We start from the raw sequence: 24,250 nt of genomic DNA on the forward strand, positions 1-24,250 counted from the left end.
GTGTTAATATGAGGGGGCCAATGCCCCCTCCCCTCCCGAGCTTTGAACCAAATTTTGAAAGAAAAAAGGGAGGGCTTACATGGGTGTAAATTGCAAAAAACCACCACAATGGGGGACCCTAATTCCGAAAACCACTACCATTCAGATTTTTTTTTCAAAAACCCACCATCTTTGTGATGGCAGTTTGCAAAAAACGCTGATCGGTTGATAAGAGTTGTTTGACAGAAAAACTGCAGCTGGGTCCCTCCATATATGATGATGTGGCATGAAACAACTCACAACGTTTGATTCAAATATTAGGCTGGTGTAGGGCCCACCCATCATTCTCACTCCCACTCCTCTTCCTCCTCTGGTCAATACCAACACACTCGTCATGAACGCATCGGTGCCCTCGCCATCGTCGTCCCAGCCACGGGTGCTTGCCAAGAGACTCAGGAGAGCGGGAGAAAGGGAAGGCGGAGCTCACCAGGAGCTTGTAGTCGATGCAGGGGTGGCAGGGGAGCTCGGGTTTCGATGGCTTGGTGCGTGGCGGCTGCTGCCGGAGCTAGCAGGGTGATGACGGGAGGTAGGAGGAGGTTGTGGGCCTCGTCGTGAAGACGCCCTGTGGCACTGGGGTGTTGATGCAAAGCATCTAGGGGACACGACGAGGTCTGGCGCTTGACTTCTCGATCAAACCGAGCTTCGCCTCGCCGAGTGGGCAGGGGAGAGGGCGCGCTGGAGACATGCACATATTTATAGGGAAACGTTTGGGGCCGGGGCACCGGCGGAACATTGGGCTGGTCTCCCTCTTCCTCGCGTCTCCTTCATCGCAGCTCCCCCACATCTCGAGCAGCTCGCCGGGGCGCACGCCGCCCTCTTCTTCTGCCCCCTCCTCCCCACCCCCTCCCCATCCCTTCCCCCTCTCCCCCCGCCCCCGGTCGCAGCACCACACCTCCCCTCCCCGCTCGAAGCTCGCACTACTAGGAAAAGGCCTACTAATGGCGCACCTAATTTGGCTATTAATGGCGCATTAGTGGTGCGCCATTAGTAGCACGCCATTAGTATATTTTACTAATGGCGCACCGCCATTAGTATCTGGTATACTAATGGCGCACCCCAGATGCGCCATTAGTATATACAACAGTGCGCCATTAGTATGCCTCCCAGGGGCCATCTATACCCAGGTGCTTTGGCATACTAATGGCGCACAACAACTGGATGCGCCATTAGTAACTTCGGCATACTAATGGCGCATTGTTTAGTGATGCGCCATTAGTATCCTCTGGCATACTAATGGCGCACTATGATGTGATGCGCCATTAGTATGAATATTAGGTTTTTTTTCTTTTTTATTTTTCTGTTTTTTGCACAGGTTACAAAATGTATAATTGGACAAAATATAGACAGCACACATCAACAACAGATTCATCGAATACAATAGAAGATTAGTCTCTGAATACAATTCATCATTTTAGTCTCCTAATACAATTCATCATATTAGTCTCCGAATTGAAAAGACCGAACAAAGATAGAACATTATATTACAAGTCTCGAGACCGCGAGTTTGTCTTCACATTACAAGTCGATATCGATCATCTAAACTACCATCACATAGAAGAGAGCTGCGGTCATCACGATGAAACCTTCATTTAGGAAGAGAGTGAACCTTTGGTGGGTTCTCTCCACTGCTCCCAGAGTTGATCCCAGATTGTATATTTGAACCGACATTGCTTGATTCGCTTTCTTCAGGAAATGCTGCCCCATCATGCGCATTGAGAATCACACAATAGCAGTGTTCTGGGTCTGACAAAACCTGCTCAAATTTACAAGATCACTTTACTCTTTATGGTTAACTTAGAAAGTATATGGTCAAAGCCATCTGAAGGAAAACCACGGAACATCAGTGATAAAACCGCAGGCATCTACAATATTTGCAAAGTATTGCCAGAACACAATGTTATGTAATTTTTGGGAGAAGTAAATCAGAACTCACCACAGCATCAAAAGGATCATCGATGTCATCAACTGAGAAATAAATGTTCGGATATGCAGGTACTGTCTCTACAGCCTATTAAAGGGATGTGAGTTACGACAGATTATTTATATTGAAAGGCAGTCTCTCTGAAAAGATGATGCTAGAAAAAAAATTACCTTTCTTTGATCAAGGCGGAAATTTACACGGCTAGGGGATGCATATACAGTTTTTGAAACCTTGTAAATTGGAGGCAACCGCTTGCTTTTGTCTGCACGATTGCAAAGATTGCTGATACTGTGGAAGTAGATTAGAAGAAGCACATAACCAACCATAAAATATTACTGAGGGGAGTTATGAAAAAAAAGGTTTTGTTGTGCATGACAATTGATACTACTGGCACTCTAAGATTTGTGAGTCCCTTAACATTCCAGGGCAAACTCAAGCTGAAAGATAAATTTGTGGTCACAAATTGTTCAGCCAGCTAATGAAAAAAGTGTGATTGTACCAACAACCCAGACCCGTTTCGCAACATTTAGTTGAAACAGAGAATGCTGTTTCAATACGGAATTAGATGACATGACAATCATTATTTGCCAACCGTCTCAGATTTTGATAAAGGGTGAGAAACTATGAACCAAAAATCTGGGGAGTTCTTTAACTGACTATAGCTAACAGACCAAAAGTGTTGTATTAATATAAGGATTTACTTCATTTAGCACCCCGTTGCCATTGGCGATCTGCCAAGACGCGATGAAGATAGTAAACACGAAGGCTTGGAGAAGAAGAGGAATAACTGAGAGTAGGAGGCTAATTGGTAGATTTCTCTCAATTTGTTCAGCTTAACCATTCTCTAGGTACAGACTGGCTTATATAGCCTACAGCTCAACACAAGGCAACATCGATGCTGAACACACACACACACACACTGCACCACCGTTATTACACCTCTTCTATACGGTGGCGCCTCCTGAATATATGTCTCAACTCCAGTGTCTCGCACACCAGCCATAACACCTCAATAGATCACCCAAAAAGGTTTGCAGTTGTTCTTATGCATAGTTATAGCTAATTGTTCAGAGCATCCAAAGCTTGTAAGATCTTAGCAGAAGTGCCACAGAAACATACCTGCACAATGCCACTGTGACAGTATATGACGTGTGAGCGACTAAATTCAAATAGAAGGAACGTTCCCAATCAACCTCAGTTGAATTAGCATTTATGAGCTTTTCAAGCTGGCAATTGCAAAAAAGGAGCATATTTAGCCCAGTAATTCAAGGGAACGTAATTGTTCCCATCATGGGTTCTCCAACTAACACTATGTTATGTTAACTAGATAAGACATAAAAGAACACCGATAAGGATTTCCCATTGTCACTAGTTTTAAAAATTACACCTCCCAAATATGAAAATTACTGTATTGAGTGTTCATCTGTTCATGCATACAAAGTTAAAAATGGTAAGGGATCTAACATTGTCGTCATGCAACTCACAGATAAAATTTTCCAGTACTGTATGTTCATTACAGTTATACATATGAAAATTGCGTAGCATGTACCCAAAAAAGGCTCCTTCGGCAATTAAGGACAACAAATTAGAATAAATTTTCTATATATATATATATGGTTAATGAAATAAAACAATGGGAACATTTTCCCTTACTTAAAAAAGCAGTTTATCTTCACAATAACTACAAAAACTGTTAGCTGAACTGAATACAGAGCATACTTGTTATGGTTGCAACTAAATTAACTCAACAGTAGAGAACATACAAATAAAAAAAGTGAAGAAAGAATGAATAAATTTTATAAAATTTTCTTGAATCTACACTACCAAGGAAGCCTAAAGAATTGGCCAAAAAAATCTTTAGTAAAGTGGATTTAGTGTACAAGCTGGGACAAAAAAGAAGAAGAGAGAAAATAATTCATTATGGCAACAGCAACCGACTGGGACAACCTGAAATACTGCTAGTAACAAGCTGGTCCACCGACTGTTCGACCAATTGCAGAACAAATGAAGTTTCATGGCCTGGTGCATTAACACTAAGAATTTCCTGAGCCTATTGCAAAGCATTGAAAGCAGCCCTGTCGAAAATGTAACCCCATGAAAGCCTACGATGAATTGCATATCCTACACATACACACAGTTTCCAGCATTCCACAGAAACAACTCCATACCATACGTGGTGCAGTAATAAAACATATGCACAGCGGCAATACTGGGCCAAACAGAGTGGGATGCTAAGTTGACACTGCAGCTGCAAAACCAACAACGCTGCTCGAAATTATCACATGGAACTAACAACACCCATCACTTAGTCCTCGGTAAGTGTTGTTTTCTCCCAATTCTATAACCTGCCACAACAAGCACGTACGGACCACCAACTGTTCGACAGATTGCTTCGGCCAAATCCAGCCACAAAACTCCCTTCCACTCCACAGATCAAACCCACGGAGGCGCAAACTCGAATCCAATACCACGCATGCCCGCTCAATTGGCAGCTAAAACGAAGCAGGAAACGGGAAGGATCGGCTTACTGCCTGCTGCATGAAGTAGCCCTTGGTGGCGGGGTCGACCTCGGCCTGCAGGCCCGGGTTGTTGGCCGGCGCCTCCTTGGCCCCCGACGACGTCGACATGGCGGAGGCGGCGAACGCGGCCGGGTAGGACCGGCGAGCCCGGGCGAACCCCTGCACCTGCAGAACCCCGATCAGAAACCGTGAGCGCGAGTGCGAGAAGCGCGACGATCTAGTATATCAGTTCGCCCGGAGACCTTGGGCTGGGTGAGGCGGGGGGCGCGCGGCGCGGAGGCGGAGGCGAGCCGGCGGAGGGCGCAGGAGGAGAGGAGGGCGGAGCGGAGTGTGGCGGCGGCCATGGCAGAGCGGTACGGCGGGGTTATTTAGGGGAGAAGAGGATAGAGGAAAGGCGCACTAGTTACTAATGGCGCACCCTGGGCCAGGTGCGCCATTACTAGTTGTAACTAGTAATGGCGCACTGTGTCTGGATGCGCCATTAGTATGTTTGGACAGGCGCACTAGTTAAAAAAAAATTTGATACTAATGGCGCACCCTGGGCCAGGTGCGCCATTACTAGTTGTAACTAGTAATGGCGCACTGTGTCTGGATGCGCCATTAGTATGTTTGGACAGGCGCACTAGTTAAAAAAAAATTTGATACTAATGGCGCACCCTGGGCCAGGTGCGCCATTACTAGTTGTAACTAGTAATGGCGCACTGTGTCTGGATGCGCCATCAGTATGTTTGGACAGGCGCACTAGTTAAAAAAAATTTGATACTAATGGCGCACCCTGGGACAGATGCGCTATTACTAGTTACAACTAGTAATGGCGCACTGTTTCTGGATGCGCCATTAGTATGTTTGGACAGGCGCACTAGTTAAAAAAAAATTGATACTAATGGCGCACCCTGGGACAGATGCGCTATTACTTGTTACAACTAGTAATGGCGCACTGTTTCTGGATGCGCCATTAGTATGTTTGGACAGGCGCACTAGTTAAAGATTGTTCGTTCATCGCGCGGCGGCGGGAGGCGAATGTGCTGGCCGAGCTCAACGCTTCCTAAATTGGAGTCCTTGTGGAGAGAGTGAAGGAAGCCATGGAGAGCAGATTGCTAAAGCTCACAAGGCATGAATGAACCATTGCACAGGGCGGTGTGGTTTCTTATGTTGAGTAGATAGAATTCAGAAGCATCATCTTGAATAAATAGCAAGAGTCAATTCTCTGTCTGAATGTTTATCCTTGCAACTGTCCAGCTAGGGAACATGTGACTTTTTTTTTTTTGCGGGTAGGGAACATGTGACTTTTGGGGCAGATCAACCGAGCCAGTATTTCTGGAAAACCTTATGGGCAAGTATGACCATACTTTACGACCTTGCTGATCAGGTACAAACAGTTTCAATGTCCTTCTATAATTAATTAATGTTTGTGGAAGGGGTTTGATTTATCATGTGCTGCTTCTGTATATAGGTCGTTATCCGGACAAGGTTAATTGTACAATTGTTAGTGTTTGCAGCATTCAGCAACTCAGTCAATCCTTTATTGCATTATAATATATACTCCTAGATGTTTGAACTTTGATGTCTGATCATCAAGTAACCTGCAGGGTGCTTTGCTCTCTGCAGTACGATCTGACTCTCCCATTTGCCTGATATCTTGCCATGCATGAACAACATAAGTGCATTGAGGAGGTACCAGATTGCAAAAGTATGCAGGAGGGATAACCCCCCGTCATAGTGAAGGTACCGAGAATTCTACCAGTGTGACTTTGACATTGCTGCAGTATACGAGCCAATGGAACCAGAATGTGAGGTCATCAAATTTTTGACCGAGTTACTGGATAAGCTAGATATGGGCATATATGAGATAAAACTAAACCACAGAGCAGAGTAACCTTGGTGGTCATCCGATCCGCGCCACCATCGGTGCCGATTACATACATACATAGGCTGGCTGTGGCTGCTTCAGCCTTCATCCCAGTATTCGTCTCCTGAGCAGTAAGTAGGCAGTCGCTCGATGAAGATCCGACCGCAGGAGCGAAGCGTTTTTCTTCAGAAACCAACAGCATAAGTGTGTGGAGACACTCTCGCAGCTTGATCTAAACTAAAGCAGCAGCAATGACAGCCATCAAATTTCCAACCTCTCTAGTAAATTTTAGAAACCAACTACACAGATCGTTCCCTTAAAAGATTGATCGGACTTGATTGGTGTGTGATTGTCAACCAGTCAGCACAGAAAGAGAGGGTAGATAAGTACCAGCCGGCATCAGCTAGCGTGAGGGGCAGGCAGGATCTCCGTCCACCATTAATGGTCCGGTCTGAAGGAGAAAGATTGTCTGTCAGGCCTCAAACCTCAATCTAACTACAGCCAAATGTTCAGAGTCCAGAAAACAGAGCAAAAGCAGAGGAAGCTAACTACACGCAAATGCTCAGACTTCAGAATTATCGGCATCATCGTCAAGGGGTCTCCTCTTCTAGGTAAACTTCACAGCTCAGCTACATATATAGACCATCAGCATGCAGAACTTAACCTCGCTTTACAAAACAGAGCGCAGGAAGCAGTGCACAACAAGTAAATTAAGATTCCAGAATCTATCCTAAACAAGTAGTACTAGGATATTTATTGTAGTGCTAAATTTGTGAGAAATAATACTCCGGAGAAGCCAATTAAGTTGACTAGGACCGAAATAACAAAATACATGTCCAACAACAAACAGAGTAAACTTATTTATTACAGCAGGAAGTCACCATATTTCTTGCAAAGGAAATCGTTTGCTCAGCTTAATAGGTCATTAACTTAGGTCTGTTACAAGTAAATAAATCCTAGTGGTGACACAACATAAAAGTACGAACAACGGGGAAGCCACCAAACCGACACGAGAGCAAAGAGGACTAAATCATGTTGATGAATGGTCATCAACCAATAAGCAGCATATGAGAATGCTGTGCCATTAGCAAGTCACAGCCTGTACTGCCTGCACAATAATAAAAAGTGTCATTACCAGGATGTGAACTGTGGAGAGGTGGGGAGGAAGCTCATTGCAAGGCAAGTAGAGCACAATTCATTACCTGGACGTGTTGATGGTGTCTAGAGGAACAAGATCTTGGGACGACGAGTTGGGTGATTCTTTGCTGCTTCTTTCCACTTATTTTTTGTTTCATCGCCCACTTCGCGATGCAGAGAAATCTCCTCAAGATGTCGAAAGGAGTGGACTGCTGACGTGCTGAAAGTAGAGCCATCTAGATTTTTGCATAGCAGCTGCAGCGACTTGAGGCGAGGTAGAGCTCCCACATGGATATCCAGCTGACAAACCATGGATTCCACCACAATGGTCAGGCGTGTCAGGCTCTCGAGCTCACCTTTTGTGATGACGAACTTGTCCAGGCTAGTTGCCACCAGCTTCAAGTGCAACAGGCCGGGCATTTTTCTCAGGGCAGCTAGGAAGTCTTGGCTCAGGCTCAGCTGAGGGGCTGAAAGGCTTACCTTAGTGAGACCACCCAGAAAGGCAACAAAGCGGGGCAGGCTGCATATCTTGCTTCCATGCAGCTTGAGCGATTCAAGATAGCAGCAAGATTGCTTTCTTTTCTCCAGAGAGAAATCCAGTATGTCTTGGGACAACTCGCCCTCGAAATTTAGTGAGAGCGAAGGGGTCCCTTTGAACTCGGTGCTTCTCTCAATGAACCCCTTGATGGCCTTTGAGAGATGACTTGAGCTGCTGGTGTCGGCCGTAGACTCGCACCATATTTTCACCTTTGTCAAATCATTCATATTGTACATGAGCTGTGCAAACTCTTGGCTCTTGCTGTTGTCCACAACAAACCCTGCCAGTGTTTCCAATTTGCTCTTCATTGACAACCAAGTCTGTAGCTTACTCATTTTCCTGTCTCCTACACCTTGCTTGAGCTTGAACTTCCCAAAGAGATGAACTAGACATGGCAGCTCCAGGACTTGCGTTGGCAGAATCTCTATCGGTGTAGTTCTCACATCCAGTGTATCCAATAATTGAAGCTTGCTGATCTCCTTGGGAAGCACCGTAGCAATAACAGCTTTCCCAAGGCATAGGTACCTCAGCAGCAACAGTTTTCTGCATATCAACTTGAGATGGCCATCCTCCAAGGGTACAATGCACTCTTCCAGATCCAAAACTCGCAGCAGTTCATACTTGGAGAAGTCCAGGACAGATGGGTGCGCCTCGCCCAAGATTGTCAGTGAGCGAACAAGAGTTAAACCTTGCACCTCTCTGGGCCTTGCATGATGCAGAGCAAGCCGGCGGATGTTATTGGGTAGGCGTGGGGTAGACTGCCCATCATACAACACGGTAACGAAGTTGTCGGACATGGACTTGCGCAGGACGAACTCCAGCATCATGCCATGGGTATGGCATGTCTTCACCTCTGTGCTGTTACCGCTGGCATCCGTTGGCTGGATGATGCTCCGGTCAACAAGCTTATCGAAATTGCTAATGGCAGCATCAACATCACTACATGTATTGTCTACTGGGGACAACCCTTCTGCTAACCATCTCCTTAACAAGCTTGATTTCTTGATAGGACGACCACTTGGGTAGGTACCCAAATAGAGCAAGAATGTCCTGGCAACCTGGGTATCAAGGCTGGTGTAGCTCTGCACAAGCACACGCCTCATTCTTGCAAATAGCTCATCAGTCTCCAGATGTGTACCCAGGTTGGCACATAACCTTGCCCACTCCCTGGGTGTTGGATTACCTGTGCTTTGCAAGAACCTGGCAGTGGCAACAAGAGCAAGGGGAAGGCCATCACATTTCTTGAGAGCTTCGGAGCCGAGCTCCTCCGCATGTGGCGGTAGATCATCATCTTGGAAAGCCTCCTTGAAGAATAATAGTCTTGAGTGTTGGTCGGCAAGAGTTGCCATTGTGTAAACATTATCATGAACAGATGAGCTGCTGCATGTGTTTGCTACTTGCTGAATGGACGTTGTTACCAGAAATCTGCCACTTAAACCCATGAAGGCTGCCTTTATGGCATGCCAATGTGTTTTTTTCTGCAAGTCATCAACTACAATGAAGAACCTAGGTACAGAATTGAACATGAAAAACTAATCAGACAAAGATTACATCGATAGATGAAGCTAGTATAGCAAGAAAAAGACAGGTAACTGATTGAATGAATTACCTCTTTGTCCCAATGCACTCTTTGATGCTTGCCTTAAGCTGGGCGAGACCGCCACTGGTGGGCAGGGGAAGGTGGCGAAGCTGCCGGAGTATCTCCTTGAGAACATCCGCGGCTGCCCAGTTTCCCCCTAGTTTCCTTGGAGGGACCCAAGCCCTTGCTTCGTATTGGCTCTCAATCGCCTTGTACACATGATTTGCAAGAAGAGTCTTCCCCATACCATGGAACCCCACAATGGTAATCACTTTCAGCTGCTGCTCCTGCTGGATAAGATCCAGGAGCTCATTGTGGGGACCGTCCATACCCACGGGCATGGGGATGGATGCTGCTAATTGGGTGCCATCCTCGTCGTCCTCAATTGCCGTCGGCGTGTCTGTCTGTTCAGACGACAATGACCACCTTGGTGAGGAGGTGCTGCTGCTAGTGTTGCTGTATGTGTCTCTCAGCTGGAATAAATCCTCTGATCTCCTCTTGAGCAGCTGGATCTCCGCAGCAAACTTGTTCCGGGCCTTCAACGTCTTCACCCGGTGGACAGCCTGGCACCGTCTCCCAGTGTCTGGGTTGGCCGTCACACGGTGCATGAAGCGGTCGATGCAGTCCTCTATGGCGTGCGCCAATTCACGCACCATATTGATCCACACCATATTCACATCTTCACGGCCGCCACGACAGCCGCTGCGGCGATCATCATCCTGGATGACGGCCGAAATCATAGCAAACTCCTTCTTGATGTAGTTGATGTCAATCTCCAGGCTCTTCCGGAGCTTGTGCTTTGCCAGCAAGGAATCAAAGAGCTTCGGCACCATCCACTCCACGACTGAGGTGGCCGCCGCCGTCACCACAGCCTCCATCGCTCCTTTTCTCTTTCACTCTGTGTGTATGGGTGGGTGTGTGGGTGTGTGTTTGGTTGCAAGATCACATCATGGAGTTTTCACGGACGAGAACATCCATGGCAGGGATGAAGTTGAGCTAAGGTACCTAGACCCGTTAGGAGGCTGAATTGAAATCACTTGCACCGCATAATGCTTTTCATTGCCCTTGATACGGCAGTAAGCTGCCAGTAGACAACCAAAGCTCAGATGCAACCTTGGGAAACATAAAGAACTGGGGGCGGCTTAGAGTTCACTAATCTATTACTAAAGCACTGCAATACAAGCATGTTCATAGGTTTTTAAACTTATCTCCCGTTTCTCCACCTCATTGATCCAAGCAGTACAGGTAGTAGTTTAAGATAGCAATTTGGCTTGCTGTCGATGCGCACTGCGTTCCTGCCAATTTGAAAGAAAAAAATTACACTTGATGCACTAACGAAGTCTGGTCCTAGCAGCTGGCGGTGTGTTCGTAGTTTATTTCAACTTGTCAGTTTAGCATGCAGTGAGAATCAACTTTGCATTTGCATTGACTCGAAAAAAGGCGATGCTACCGTTCAATAGCCCAATGAACTCATAAGTCTTTCACACCACATCTACCAATATATTATATTTTCACAAATTTCCGCATTTGCAAGATGAAAATCACACGCCATCCAATCAAGAGGATTTGTGGAGGATGAGCAACAAAGGGAGTTGGGCTGGGGGGGGGGGGGGGGGGGGGGCAAAGTACGGTGATAACAGAAATGAGTTGGTGGCCTGCAAACACGATGGCTGTGACACCACCTGACATACCAATGTGGATTTAGAGTGATGCACTGCAATACAGACACAACTGAAAACTCGGATGTAGACATAAAATGTGTTCGGATTTGGTAGCCAGCAAAGCATCACAGTGGCTGCATCGTGGGCCTTTTGGATGTCAGCAGTTTGTGCTGGGTAGTTTCCAGCATGCATCGATCCTGGGCTGGCATGCCAAGCCTTGGGAGGGGACAAAAATATGAAATCCATGCGTGGAGCTCACGTTCAGTCATTGTGCAGAGTACACAAGATAGTGGTTGCAATTCCCTAATGGCTAGCTCCAGCATGCATTTGCATCGATACTATCGACTCGAGCTTAGAGGACTGTGCGTTTGGGGTTTAGTTAAAAAAAAAGTCTTTTAAGCAAGCAAGCATCAGGAAACACACCATCTTGTCGTGCCTGGCAACCTGCTTTGCCAGTTGTTAAACTTATCTCCCTGTTTGCAAAGCAGGGGCGGTGCATTGTTTTACTACAGCTAGCAGTGAGAGACGTGATGCGGGTCGGCTTCCCCCCCGACGACGCCGTGCCGGCAGCTGGGGTGTTGCCGGCCACGCTGACCGCGGCCTCGCTCGCTCCTCCTGAAAGGCCTCGACCCCGGCCCCGCCCTCCTCTGCTCCGGCCCGCTCGTCGCCGGCGATCCCGCCCGAGCTCTCTGCAGTCATCTCCCGACGATCCCCCTTCCGGCCCTTCATCTCGTCTTTCGGCTCCTCCGGGCCCCACCCTCCGGGGGGCCAACGCGCCCCGCCATGCCCTCGCCGCCCCCGTCCTCCCCCGCCGGCGGCCACTGTGGCGGCGCTCGGGGAAACCCTAGCCCCCTGCATGGCCTCCCCGGGGCGTTCGTACCGGGCCGCCGTGCTCCTGGGCCGGCCCATGGGCCCGGCTGCTGGCCCCCCGGGGCGGCGACCGCGGGCTCGGCCTGTGGGATGCGGGCCATCGAGTGTGGAGTGGGCCGGTCCAGCGGGCCGGTCTCGCCCCCCATGGCCCAGGCTCTCCCCCTGTCGGCCGCTGGCCCGGGCCATCGCAGTATTTGGCCCCCAGTAGGGTTTCCGCGTCCCCCGATTCCCAACCCGCGCCGCCTGCTCCCAGCCTCGTCCCGACCCCCGCCGACCCGCGCCGCCTCCTGCTCGCCGGCGTCTCCCCCCCCCCCCCCCCCCCCCCCGCGCCCCCCTCACCCCCGCTGACCATGACTCGGGAGTGGGGGGATGATGCTGGCCGCCCCAAGCGGCGGGCGGATGACCACCGCGATCCACCCCGATCCTCCCTCGATGGCCTTCGGCGCGAGGCTGACCTGCGGCAGCAGCTTGCCTCCCGGCCGGCCCGACGGTCCCCGGCGCGCGACTCCCGCCGTGCCTCCCCCCGCCCCTCTCGCCGCTCCCCCGCTCGCGACGACTGCCGTTCGCGTTCCCCTGCCCGCCGCGCATCTCCTCGGGCAGTCTCGCAAGACCGCGGTAGGTCGCCGGCCGGGGAGCCTAGGCCGTCCGCGCGGCGGAGATCCCCATCGCCTGCCCGTCGCCGGGATCGGTCCCTCTCCCCTCCCCGTCAGCTGCCCGTCTCCAACACCAACAGCGCCCCCGGCCACCCGTCGCTACCAGCCTCCTCACTCCCAAGCTGTGTTTCCGCCGTCTAACGGTGGTAATGGGAACCGGGAGCGCCAGGGCGCCAAGAAGAAGAAGAAGGGTCCCCCGCGCCCTCCGGCCTCCGCCTCCACCGCCGCGGCGGCTCCCCCTCCGGGCGCCAACGCCACTTCCGACGGTCCGCCGTGCTTCAATTGCGGCTTGACTGGCCACTTCCAGGTGGCCTGCCCCAACCCTCCGATGTGCTACCTGTGCAAGGATGCCGGGCACCCCGCGATTCTTTGTCCGGACCGCCCGGTGACGGAGGAGATCATGATGTACGGCCATGGCATCGAGGACATGGCCTTCTTCCACATCGAGGTCCCGGAGATCCCCCTCCCTCCCCCTCGCTCCTGGCGATTGTGTCGGTCGTGGGCGAGGCCGTCACCACCCCGGAGCTGATCGAGGCGGAGCTCAATCACTTGTGCAGGTGCAAGTGGGATTGGCAGGTGACCCCCACCGCCTCCAACGCCTTCTCAGTGATCTTCCCCGATGCTATGAGCATGGGATTCTGTACCCGCAGCAACAACATCACCTTGGCCCTCAACGGGATTGTGGTGAACATCTCAGAGCCGAGGTGGGATCCCAAGGCCGTGGCTGTTTTGGACACTGCTTGGCTCCTCATCGCCGGCCTGCCAGATGTGGCCCGGTCTGAGCGGGTCATTCGCAGTATGTCCAAGATCCTGGGCAAGGTGGTGGTGTTCGACGAGCTCTCTCTGCGCAAGGAGGAGGAGGTCCGGGTCAAGGTGAAGTGCCTGGACTCCTCCAAGCTCCACGCCACGATTCGTGTCTTCTTCAACGACGACGGCTACGACCTCAAGATCTGCCCCGAGCCTCCGAACCACGTCGGCCGCCCCCTCTTCTCTGATGACAGCCACCTGGGGGGTGGCCCTGCTGATGCCGACGACCCCCACCGCAGACGGTCGCGCCACTCCCGCCTCGACAACCCTGAGGATGACGAGGATGGCTCGGAGCACTCCCGTTCCCCCTCCCGTGAGCCCACCAACCCACCTTCGGGTCGTGGCGGCTCTGGGGCGGGGCGCACTTGAGTGTCGGCCGCTGACCTCGCGGTGGCCCTCCGCCTGGCCACCCCGCCGTTCGTGCCCTCTCAGTCTCCGTTGGAGTCGGCCAGTGACATCTCCAGTGTAGGCCTTCTCGTTGCGCCGCATTCGTCGCCTCGCTCTCCCTGCGCCGTCTCCGCCCTTTGCCCCTCACCGTCGGGTCCGGACCCCCCGTCCCCCTGGTTTGACCTCCCCGGTTACCACGGGTGGTGGTGGGTGTGATGCCTCCGATGCGCCTTCACCGACACTCCCGCCCGCTGGGGCCGCGGCCGGCGACACCCTGGAGCTCGTCGGCCCACTCCCCTCGCCGGTGACCTCCGTCGTCCGCCTCGCCTCGCCTGGCTCCCCGACCGCTCCGGTGGCCGTGGTCGTGACCACTCCGGCCTCCGCTCACCCTCCTCCGACGGTGGCGTACGCTAGGCGGCCCCGCTCCACCTCGACGCTGGTGACGGCATCCCGCCGCAGCGCCCGCCTCGATGCGACCCAAGCGGGCTGAGCTCCGGGCGGCAGTCCGGAACCTCGAGTCAGGTGCTGATCCCGACCTTCCCTGCTCTTCCAGCTGTTCCTTTTTCGCGCTTGAGGCCGCTCCTCTTGGCCACCTCGCCACTGAGTCGCCCATAGTCTTCAGGGGGGAAGTCGGCCCCCCCCTTAGAGCAGATCGCGGCCATTACGACCCGTGAGATTCTGGATGGCAAGCTGGCTGAGACCCGAGCTCGCTTGCTTCGGCCCCCCGAGGGATCGACCGCCACCCCCGCGGTTCGGGCCCCTCCGGTGGCCGATGGGATGATCCGTGGACGCACACGTCCGCGCACTGCTGCTCTCCGCGCACAAAGCGCTTCCCGTGTCCTGGGGTCAAGCAGCCCCCCGATGGGGGCTTAGATGCGGGCCCTTTTCTGGAACATCCGCGGCTTTGGCCATGATGGCCGTCGTCGCCAACTCATTGAGTACATGCGTGACGAACACATTGACATCATTGCCATCCAGGAAACCTTGCGCACTGAGTTCTCCCTTCAAGAGCTTGAACGTCTTAGTTCCCACCTCTTCGCTTGGCACTGGCTCCCTTCTAGTGGGACCACAGGCCACTCTGGTGGCATCCTTTTAGGGGTAAAGGATGCCACCTTTGAGGTGGGCGGCATGGACCGAGGTGAATTCTTCGTTAGTATGGAGATCTTCGAGCGTGCCCTGAACTTCAAATGGGAGGTCATAATTGTATACGGACCGGCGGACCACTGCCACTCCCCGGCCTTCCTAGCGGAGCTGCAGCTGAAGATCTCTAACTCCCTCCTCCCAGTTGTAGTGGGCGGAGACTTTAACCTCATCCGATCCCCGGATGAGAAGAATAATGATCGGATTAACTTCCCCCGGATGCAGTTATTCAACGATTGGATTGCGGATCTGGGTCTCCGTGAGCTTGATCGGACGGGGGCCAGGTTCACCTGGACGAACCGTCAGATTGACCCGGCGCAATCCGTCTTGGATCGCGTCCTAGTTTCCCCGGAGTGGGAATTATGCTGCCCCCTGGCCTCGCTCCGGGCTATTACCCGGATCAGGTCTGACCATGTCCCCCTCCTCCTCTCCACCGCCGACGAGCGTCCTCCCACCCCGTCGCGATTTCGGTTCGAGCTCTTCTGGCTCAATCAGGCCGGCTTCCGGGAGGCTGTTGTCGCTCGCTGGATCTTCGCTCGCTCTTCCCCTCATCGCTCCATGTTTGCTTTCGACTCATGGCACTTCTGCGCCAAGCTCGCCCGCCAATTCATGAAGGGTTGGGGGGCTAACCTTGGCCGGGACCTTAGGGATCGCAAAAAGGCCCTCCTGTTGGCTATCCAAGCCCTAGACGGCCGCGCCGACACGACCGGGATCTCCCCGGATGAGTGGATGTTGCGATACGACCTTGAAGATCAGCTCTCCACCATTTACACAGATGAAGAGGCCTACTAGCGTCTGCGCGGGACCCAACGGTGGGTGCTCCGGGGTGACGCCAACACCGTCTATTTCCAGGCGGTGGCGAACGGCCGGCGACGGTGTAACTCCATCCACTGCCTGTGGGATGGCGAAACCCCTCTCGTCCGCCCCTCTTCCATCCGTACCCATGTTGGTGGCTTCTATAAAGCCCTGTTTACCCCCACCCCTCGGGGTGGGGCTAGTCTCGCCCCCGACATTTGGTCGGGTGAGCAATTGGTCTCTGAGGAGGCCAATGCGGCTTTAGTGGCCCCCTTCGCCGAAGACGAGGTCCTCATGGCTATTAACGGGATGAACCCCTCTTCGGCCCCGGGACCGGATGGCCTGCCCGTGAAGTTCTTCAAAACATTCTGGCCTACCATCAAGCTGGAGGTTATGGCCCTGTTTGAGGAATTCTATTCGGGTTCTATGGACCTTGGGCGCCTCAACTATGGGATCGTAACCCTCATCCCCAAGGTTCCGGGCACTTCCGACATCCACCAGTTCCGGCCTATTACAGTGATTAATGTGATATTCCGGATCCTGGCCAAAGGGTCCGCCAATAGGGTGACCCTGCTCGCTGACGCGATTACCCATCCGAACCAATCCGCCTTCATTCAAGGTCGATTTATTCTGGATGGGGTGCTGGTATTCCACGAAGTCCTTCACGAAGTCCGGATGAAACGCCACCGGGCGGTCTTCCTGAAGCTAGACTTCCACAAAGCGTACAACACGGTCCACTGGCCATTCTTGCGGGAAGTGCTGCTCCGCAAAGGCTTCGATAACCGCTGGGTGACCCATGTCATGCAGCTTGTTTCCTGTGGCCGGACCGCCGTTAACATCAATGGTGACATTGGGTCCTACTTCCCCACTCTCTGTGGGGTACGGCAAGGTGACCCATTCTCGCCATTCCTGTTCAACATGGTGGTGGATGCGCTGGCATCCATCTTGGATAAGGCCAAGGAGGCGGGCCATATCCGCGGCATTGTCCCCCACCTAGTCGGAGGGGGAGGGGTCTCCCTCCTTCAATATGCAGATGATACCATTATAATGGTGGAGGGATCTGTCCAGGACATTGCCAACCTGAAGTTCCTCCTCATGTGCTTCCAACAGATGTCGGGCCTAACCATTAACTTTGATAAGAGCGAAGTGATGGTGCTCGGGTACCCCCCGGAGGAAGCTCAGGCTATTGCTGACCGACTCAACTGTCGGTTGGGTTCTTTCCCCACGACTTACCTGGGGATCCCCATTAGCGATTCGCGCCTCACCGTGGCGGATCTTCGCCCCACGGTGACCCGTATGCAACACGGCGTTGAGCCTTGGAAAGGGCGCTGGCTGTCGAAGGCTGCCCGCGTCATCCTTATCAACTCTTCGCTTGCTAGCCTCCTCTGGTTCCTCATGAGCTTCTATAGCCTCCATGAGACCCTTCATCAGGAGATTGCCAAATACCAATCCAGATTCTTCTGGGCTGGGGAGGGGCATAAGCAGAAGTACCATATGGTAAGATGGCCTGATATCTGCAAACCCAAGGACCAGGGCGATCTTGGGATCTTGTCCTCCCGTCGCATGAACATTGCCCTCCTGACCCGTTGGCTCTGGCGCATTGCCAACGGTGATGGAGGTCTTTGGCTCACCATCATCTAGAACAAGTACCTTCGGGGACAGCCCCTTGCATTCTGTCAGCGCTCGGGCGACTCCCAATTTTGGCAGGCCGTTGTCCAGCTGCTGCCTGTGCTTCGCATTCGCACATCAATCTCGGTTGGTACTGGGTCTTCGACCCTGTTCTGGTTTGATCGGTGGATTGGCGACACCCCCCTGGCTGCTCGCTTCCCGGGGCTCTTCGACATTGCTGTTGACCCCCGTATTTCTGTCGAGACGACCCTTATTGACCTTGGGCGCCTCGCTTTCCGCCGACCCTTCGGCCCACCTGAAGTTGCCGCTTGGGATGCCCTCCTCCCCATTGACATCGCCGACACCCCGGACGCCATCTCTTGGCGCCTGGAACCATCGGGCTGCTTCTCCACCAAATCCCTCTATGCGGCCATCGCCCCCTCGACGGCCCCCGAGCCCTTTAGCCTGATTTGGGATATCCGCCTGCCCCTGAAGATTAGGATCTTCCTGTGGCAATGGATCCGCGGCCGTCTCCCGTCCGGCGTCGAGGTCCTTAAGCGCAATGGACCTGGCAATGGGATGTGCCCCATGTGCGGCATGGTGGAGGATGCTAACCACATCTTCTTCTCGTGTTCCACAACTTAGTTCCTTTGGTCCTGTTTCCGCGAGACGGTTGGGGGCCAGTGGTGCAACACCAACTTCCCTGACCTGCTTGCGGAAATACACGCCTCACCCCTTCGCTATCGCCATATTAGATGGCTTTCGTTGGGGTCCTTGCTGGACGCTATGGACCGTTCGCAATAACTTGTCATCCAGAAGGTGCCTCTTCGACGTGCTACTGACGCCATCTTTAAAATGTGTGGTTACTTGCAGCTCTGGCGGCCGCTTAGCCGCCCCCGGGGCCGGGACGTCATCAGCATCCTCCTCGCCGACCTTCGATCGATGGCCTTCCGCTTGGCGCCTCCGCTTCCTCCGCCACCCCCGGAGCCGGACTAGATGCCCGGCCGCACCTCGCGTGTGCGTGTTTTTCTGTTTGTTAAGGGCTTGTCGAGCTGTGCCCTCAGCATTAACCCTGTGACTTCTTGTTGTCTAGACCTGTGTGTTTGTGTGTGTGTGTGGATTCCTTGTTGGATATTTGGCTTGGGCAGTGGCTTTATAATATAAAGCGGGGCGAAAGCCTTTTTCGGTAAAGTGTTTCTAGACTATCTTCCAACATGAAACTGACTGGATTGACCCGGCCCTCCCGCGAGTGACCGGGAGGCAACCCTAGCCGCCGCCGCCGCCGGTCCCCCCAACCCCCCGCCTCCTCCCTCGCCGTCGCCGGAGGGCGCAGTCGGGCGAAGCCCGTGCAGCGCCGGCGGCGGCGGGGCCCCTCCTCCTTCCTGCTTGGTGGTGGCCGACGCGGGACGGCGCAGCCGGGCTGTGGCGCGGCGCTACTCATGGGGCGCGGCGGCGTGGTGCTGGGGTCTCGCCGCTGTCGCGGATGGCCTCGGCGTCCGCGCGGATGGCTGCGTGGTGGTGGTGCATGCCCGTACTGGTGGTGGCTGTGCAGCGGGATCCCGATATGGCGGCGGGCGGCGGGCGGCGCGGGAGCCGGAGTCGTGCCCTTCTTCGTGCGGTGGCTCGGCCGACGGATGGCCTGGTGGCCCCCGGTGGTTCCTCCTGCCGCTCCTGGAGATCCCCCTTGTGTCTCCATGGGTAGGTGGGATGGCTGCTGCGCGGCTGCGGGCGGGTGGCAGCGTGCTCATCCTGGATCTGGCGTCGGGATCCGGGTGGGCGGCATGGGTTGGGCAGCAGCCTGGCGTGGCTGTTGCTCCGGCCGTGGGTGGGCGGCGTGGGGAGGTCCGACACGTCGACGGTGAGCTCCTGGTGGCGCGGTCGCTACACGGTAGCTCGGCAGTTCTGCTCACGGCGACGGCCGGCTTCTACTCCGGCGTCGGCTCGTCTGCGGGCAGACCATTTCGACCTTCACTTCATCTCCTCGTTGTTCGAGTGCTACTCCCATCAAAGGGCTGGTCCTCTCCCAGCTGCGGTACACCGCTCGTCTCGCGCCCGATGTTGGAGGACCGAGCGCGTCTCGCACACGATGTGGCTGGACCGAGCTCGTCTCACCCACGGTGCAGCAGGACTGACCTCGTCCCCCTCTCGGTGCTGCAGGACCAAGCTTGTCTCGTGCTCGGGGCAGCAGAGCGGGTCGATGGATGCCAATTCTGGCCGGCCTATTGGGTCTCGATGCTGGGGGTCGCCCAGGGGTGCGAAAGGTGGGACCTTTTAGCTCGTCTCTTTCGTTGGTGTGCCGGGTCTCGGGTGAGGTGGTGTCAAGGTCTTGAATGCCCGAGCGGCGGCCCTGGTGGTGGTCGTGCGGTGCTCTTGGGCAGAGCTCGTGCCTTGGTGTTGCCCGGTCTCCATGGCTGTGTGGGCGACGTGGTTGCCAGGGTGTGGCGTTCGGTGGCAGTGAGTGTTGGCCGAGGTGAAAACCTGTTCTATCTTCGGACGAACTGGCGGCGAGCGAAGATCGTTCCCTTCTTGAAGGCGTCGTCGCGGCTTTCATTGCCCGTCATGCGGCTCTGGGGGAAACTCTGATCCTTGAATCGGGCGGTGGTGGCGCTTCGGTGTCGTTCCCTTCCTGAAGGTGCCGTCTTGGAGCACATGGCTCGTCATATGTAGCTTCATCTCTTCGTGGTGGTAGTGTTAGGGGTGGTGTTGCTGCGCGCTGCGCCTATGTATCTTGCCTTGGGTGTGTGCGTGTGTTGTGGTGGCGTGTGTTTGTACTGAGTGCTTGATGATCGGTGCTTTATATATAAAGCGGGGCGAAAGCCTTTTTCGGTAATATCTTCCAACATTTTTCTACTGAAATTGATGCTCGAAAGTAACTAATTGAACCCAGTAAATATGGACAAAAACAAAAAACTTGCTGCAGTAAAAAATACAACAAATATGATAAAATAAAATAAAACATATTTGAAGCAAGCAAAGACTGAGTTGGGACCTTGGGAGGGGAGAAAAATACTCAGATGTGGCTTAGAGTACTGTGTCGTGCTTAATTAACCTATGTATGTAAACTAAAGCACTACAAGCGTCTTCAATCTCCATACATTAACAAAACAAAGGTGTTCAAGTATTTTAAGCAAGCATCGGGAAGCACACTCTGTCGTGCCCGGTGCCTGCTTTGCGGATTGTTAAGCATATCTTCTGGTTTACAAAGCAGAGGACAGCAAGATACATTATCGTGCAAGGTGTGGGTCGACTTTGCATTGACTTGAAAAGGGCGGTGTTACCGTTTGGACGTACTAGTACTCAATTATATTTAACGCCACACCTACCAAAGCAACATCCACATGAATTTAGCTCTGTGTGTTGGTGTTCTTAGAGTGCTACTATACAGGCCGCCCCAAGAAGATTTGCAACTGTTTTTATTTTGAAAATTTCGTTTTTTACTTAATTACTTCAAAGAAAGAATATATTAAACCTAGTTAAATTGAATAAATACTAAATAGGGTGAAGTAAAATAATAAATTGTCCTACTCCCCAATGAAAGTTTAGCGTGTTCCTAAAAAGGTTCACGCGCGACTTATTTATGTTCATGCACTTTGTAGAAAAAAAAAATCATATTTCCCCCAGAAAATGGAAAACCAAAAGTAGAAAATGGAACAGAAAAAGGGGAAATAGAAAAAAAAACCAAAAAATAAACTATCATGAAAACCCGGAAGAAAAAAAGGGAAAATGGGGAAAAAGGTACATGGTCGAACCCATATGCGCGCTAAGAAGGCCACCTATGCATCATGGTAGAAGTCATGACTACACTGGAAATACACTGCAGATGATTTTTTTTTTGGAAAAGGAGGAGTGCCCCCGACCTCTGCATCTGAACGATGCATGCAGTCATATTATTAAAAGTCTCAAAGTAAACAATATTCAAAGTAGCACAGCTCGCATAAGGAGTAGAATGACAAAAAGGAACTCAAAATTACAACCGATGGAAGATATAGGACTAGAAAACTCGATTCCTATCCTTTTAAGCGACCGCCATCCAAACCGGTTGAATATAGCCCGAGCTACCATCTCCCATTGGTTGCACCCAGTAACCAGCGGCTCCCTGGAGTCCATAGGAGTGAGTAAGGACCACGTACAGATCCATGTGGTAGCTCTGAAGATGACCTGCAAGAAGGTTGAAAATTGTTGTCTGTTAAAAATCATGTCGTTCCTGCAGTTTCATATAGCCCACAGTAGTGCACATATTCCAATTCGAATACGGGCTGCAGTATTACGTTCCACCCCAGCTAACCACGTCCTAAACAATGCTTCAATGCTAACTAGAGGGACAATGTTGAAGGCTATATGAATTGTGCTCCACAATAATTTGGCTAGGGGGCAATCAATGAAAAGATGTTGTATTGTCTCATTGTTATCACAAAAACAACATCGTGAGCTGCCTACCCAATGTGGTTTTAACAAATTATCTTTGGTAAGGATCACTTGCTTGTGAACAAATCACATAAATATTTTAATGCGCAAGGGGACCTTTACTTTCCAGATATGAATAGATCTCGGATTGTGCCAGCGTTAGTTAGATCCAAATAAAAGGATTTGACCGTGAACAATCCAGTCGTAGTCAAACTCCAATGTAGTGAATCAGGTTGGTCGGATAATTGAACATCCATCAATCTCCGTCCAAATGTATCCATGAACACTAGTAGAAAACTGGGCTTTGGTCACAGGGCAATATTCACATTAGTCCCGGTTCAGTCACGAACCGGGACTAATGTGAGCATTGGTCCCGGTTCGTGCGGCCAGGGGCCTGCCGGGCCTCGTGAGGGCATTGGTCCCGGTTCGTCCGGCCCCTTTGGTCCCGGTTGGTGGGACAAACCGGGACCAATGGGCCTCGCTCCTGGCCCACCACCATTGGTCCCGGTTGGTGGCTTGAACCGGGACCAGAGGCTCACCCTTTAGTCCCGGTTCATACCACAAACCGGGACTAAAGGGTTGGTCCTAGCTGCGGTCAGAGTTTAGTCCCACCTCGCCAACCGAAGGGCGCTCACACCAGTTTATAAGCCCGTCCCTCTCTGCCTTGTTGAGCTTCTCTCAAAGTGAAAATAGATGCCCTTATACAGGGAATTTGACCTAAATTCAGAGTAAATTTCCTTGAATTTCATAGAAATTTATTATGAATTTAGGTTGAATTTTCTCTATAGGCGCATCTATGTTCATTTTTTATAGTAAATAAAATAAATAAACCTTAATAAACTAAATAAAATAAATAAACCTTAATAAAATTAAATAAAATAAACTATAGTAAATAAAATAAATAAACCTTAATAAATAAATAAAAATAGCAGCAGTAAAATAAATAAAAATAGCAGCAGTAAAATAAATAAAATAAAGTAAAATACATAAGTAATTAGAAACAAAATGGAATAAAATAAATAAGATTTTTGTTGTAAGTAGAAACAAAACAAAATAAATAAAGCAAAAGAGAAAACAAAAAACAGGGAAAAAAATTATGCCACCTACTGGGCCACCACGGCCTGAATACGACTTGAAACCCATCCATGGGCCAGGATTCAGGCCCGCAGAAGGCCCAGTAGGCCCCACAGGCAAAGAGAACGGTTAGGCCCGAAAGCCTGCAGTTGAGAGGAGCTCGAGAGGGTGGGCGCAGCAGCGCTTATAAACCACTCTCGAGCTCTCTCAACTAGCGAGGTGGGACTAAACTTTTGACGCGAGGCAGCACAAGGCCTTTGGTCCCGGTTGGTGCCACCAACCGGGACTAAAGGGGGCATTGGTCCCGGTTCGTGGCACCAAACCGGGACCAAAGGCCTTTAGTCCCGGTTGGTGCCACGAACCGGGACCAATGAGTTGCCTATATATACCCCATCGCCACAGCAGAGCACTCCACAGTGCTCTGTTTTTTCTGGCCGGCGAGGGGAGGGCATTTGGGTGCTCTAGCTCACCTCCTATGCACATGAGGTGTTCGATGAAATGTCTGAGCCACACTAGTTAATCTTTCTCCTCTCGAAACTCGACCTCCGAGCTCCATTTTCCCCGAGATTTGTCTAGGTTTAGCGGTCCGTCACGTCCCGTCCCCGTCTTCACCGCCGTCGATCGCCCGCGCCGATCTCGTCGCCAGCACCACCGTGGTGAGCCTCTTGTTCTTATCTTCTTTCTGAAAGAAAAAAATTCTTACTTTAGATAGATACTTGTCTAATTTTGTTACTTTTATTATTCCTTCTTATTACATAGTGCGATGGTTTTGGTATCCGCCCCCGTCGGCCCTCGTCCTGTCTATGATTCGGATGTGGTATATATTATCTTTTTATAACTATTTGGTTCATTTATTGTTTATGACAAATATACCGACCAACGTGACATAGATTTTATTTATCTAGGAGGTGGTTGAACCGGAAATTCTAACCGACCCTATTGTCGAGAGGTTAAATTTAGTTGAAGAAGAAAACAATTACTTGAAGGAAAAAATAAAAAAAATTGAGGAGGAGAAGATGATATTGGAGTTGCATGTTGCGGATGTCGTCGATGATCACAAGATCAAGATGGATGCAATGCGCTTGAAGATTAGAAAGATTAGAAAATATGCCATTCATACCGAGGCTTGGTATCATTATGCCGTTGGATCATTTGTTACCTTGGTTTCGATTATGATTGAATTTGTTTTCGCATTGAAATGTTTTACATAGTTTCAATGTATGGTTTAATTAATTAGATGCTCTGGAGAGCTATATATATGTTGTTCGA

The 24,250-nt window shown here is 51.6% G+C and overlaps 2 protein-coding genes across 5 annotated transcripts; both read right to left on the bottom strand.

The window, feature by feature from the left end:
* Window positions 1–1,490: 1,490 nt before the first annotated feature.
* Window positions 1,491–4,895, bottom strand: LOC123169419 (uncharacterized protein KIAA0930 homolog). Of its 4 annotated transcripts, none has more exons than XM_044587299.1 (6): window positions 4,722–4,895; window positions 4,492–4,638; window positions 3,080–3,186; window positions 2,131–2,248; window positions 1,973–2,047; window positions 1,491–1,792 (listed from the first exon to the last, which is right to left on the bottom strand). In XM_044587299.1, exons 1-6 carry the CDS (start codon window positions 4,821–4,823, stop codon window positions 1,625–1,627), a joined length of 717 nt encoding a protein of 238 aa, XP_044443234.1. In that variant the 5' UTR covers window positions 4,824–4,895; the 3' UTR covers window positions 1,491–1,624. The 4 variants fall into 4 exon arrangements, with proteins under 4 accessions (XP_044443234.1, XP_044443233.1, XP_044443232.1 ...); XM_044587298.1 differs by having other exon boundaries at window positions 4,489–4,638; XM_044587297.1 differs by having other exon boundaries at window positions 4,492–4,644.
* A 2,254-nt stretch (window positions 4,896–7,149) lies between these two features.
* LOC123169063 (disease resistance protein RGA4) lies at window positions 7,150–10,682 on the bottom strand. Its single transcript, XM_044586910.1, has 3 exons — window positions 9,613–10,682; window positions 7,531–9,509; window positions 7,150–7,436 (listed from the first exon to the last, which is right to left on the bottom strand). The coding sequence occupies exons 1-2, from the start codon at window positions 10,458–10,460 to the stop codon at window positions 7,550–7,552; spliced, it is 2,808 nt and encodes a 935-aa protein (XP_044442845.1). The 5' UTR covers window positions 10,461–10,682; the 3' UTR covers window positions 7,150–7,436; window positions 7,531–7,549.
* Window positions 10,683–24,250: the final 13,568 nt, after the last annotated feature.

Source organism: Triticum aestivum, chromosome 7D (assembly GCF_018294505.1).
Source record: "Triticum aestivum cultivar Chinese Spring chromosome 7D, IWGSC CS RefSeq v2.1, whole genome shotgun sequence".
Classification (NCBI taxonomy): Eukaryota; Viridiplantae; Streptophyta; class Magnoliopsida; order Poales; family Poaceae; genus Triticum; species Triticum aestivum.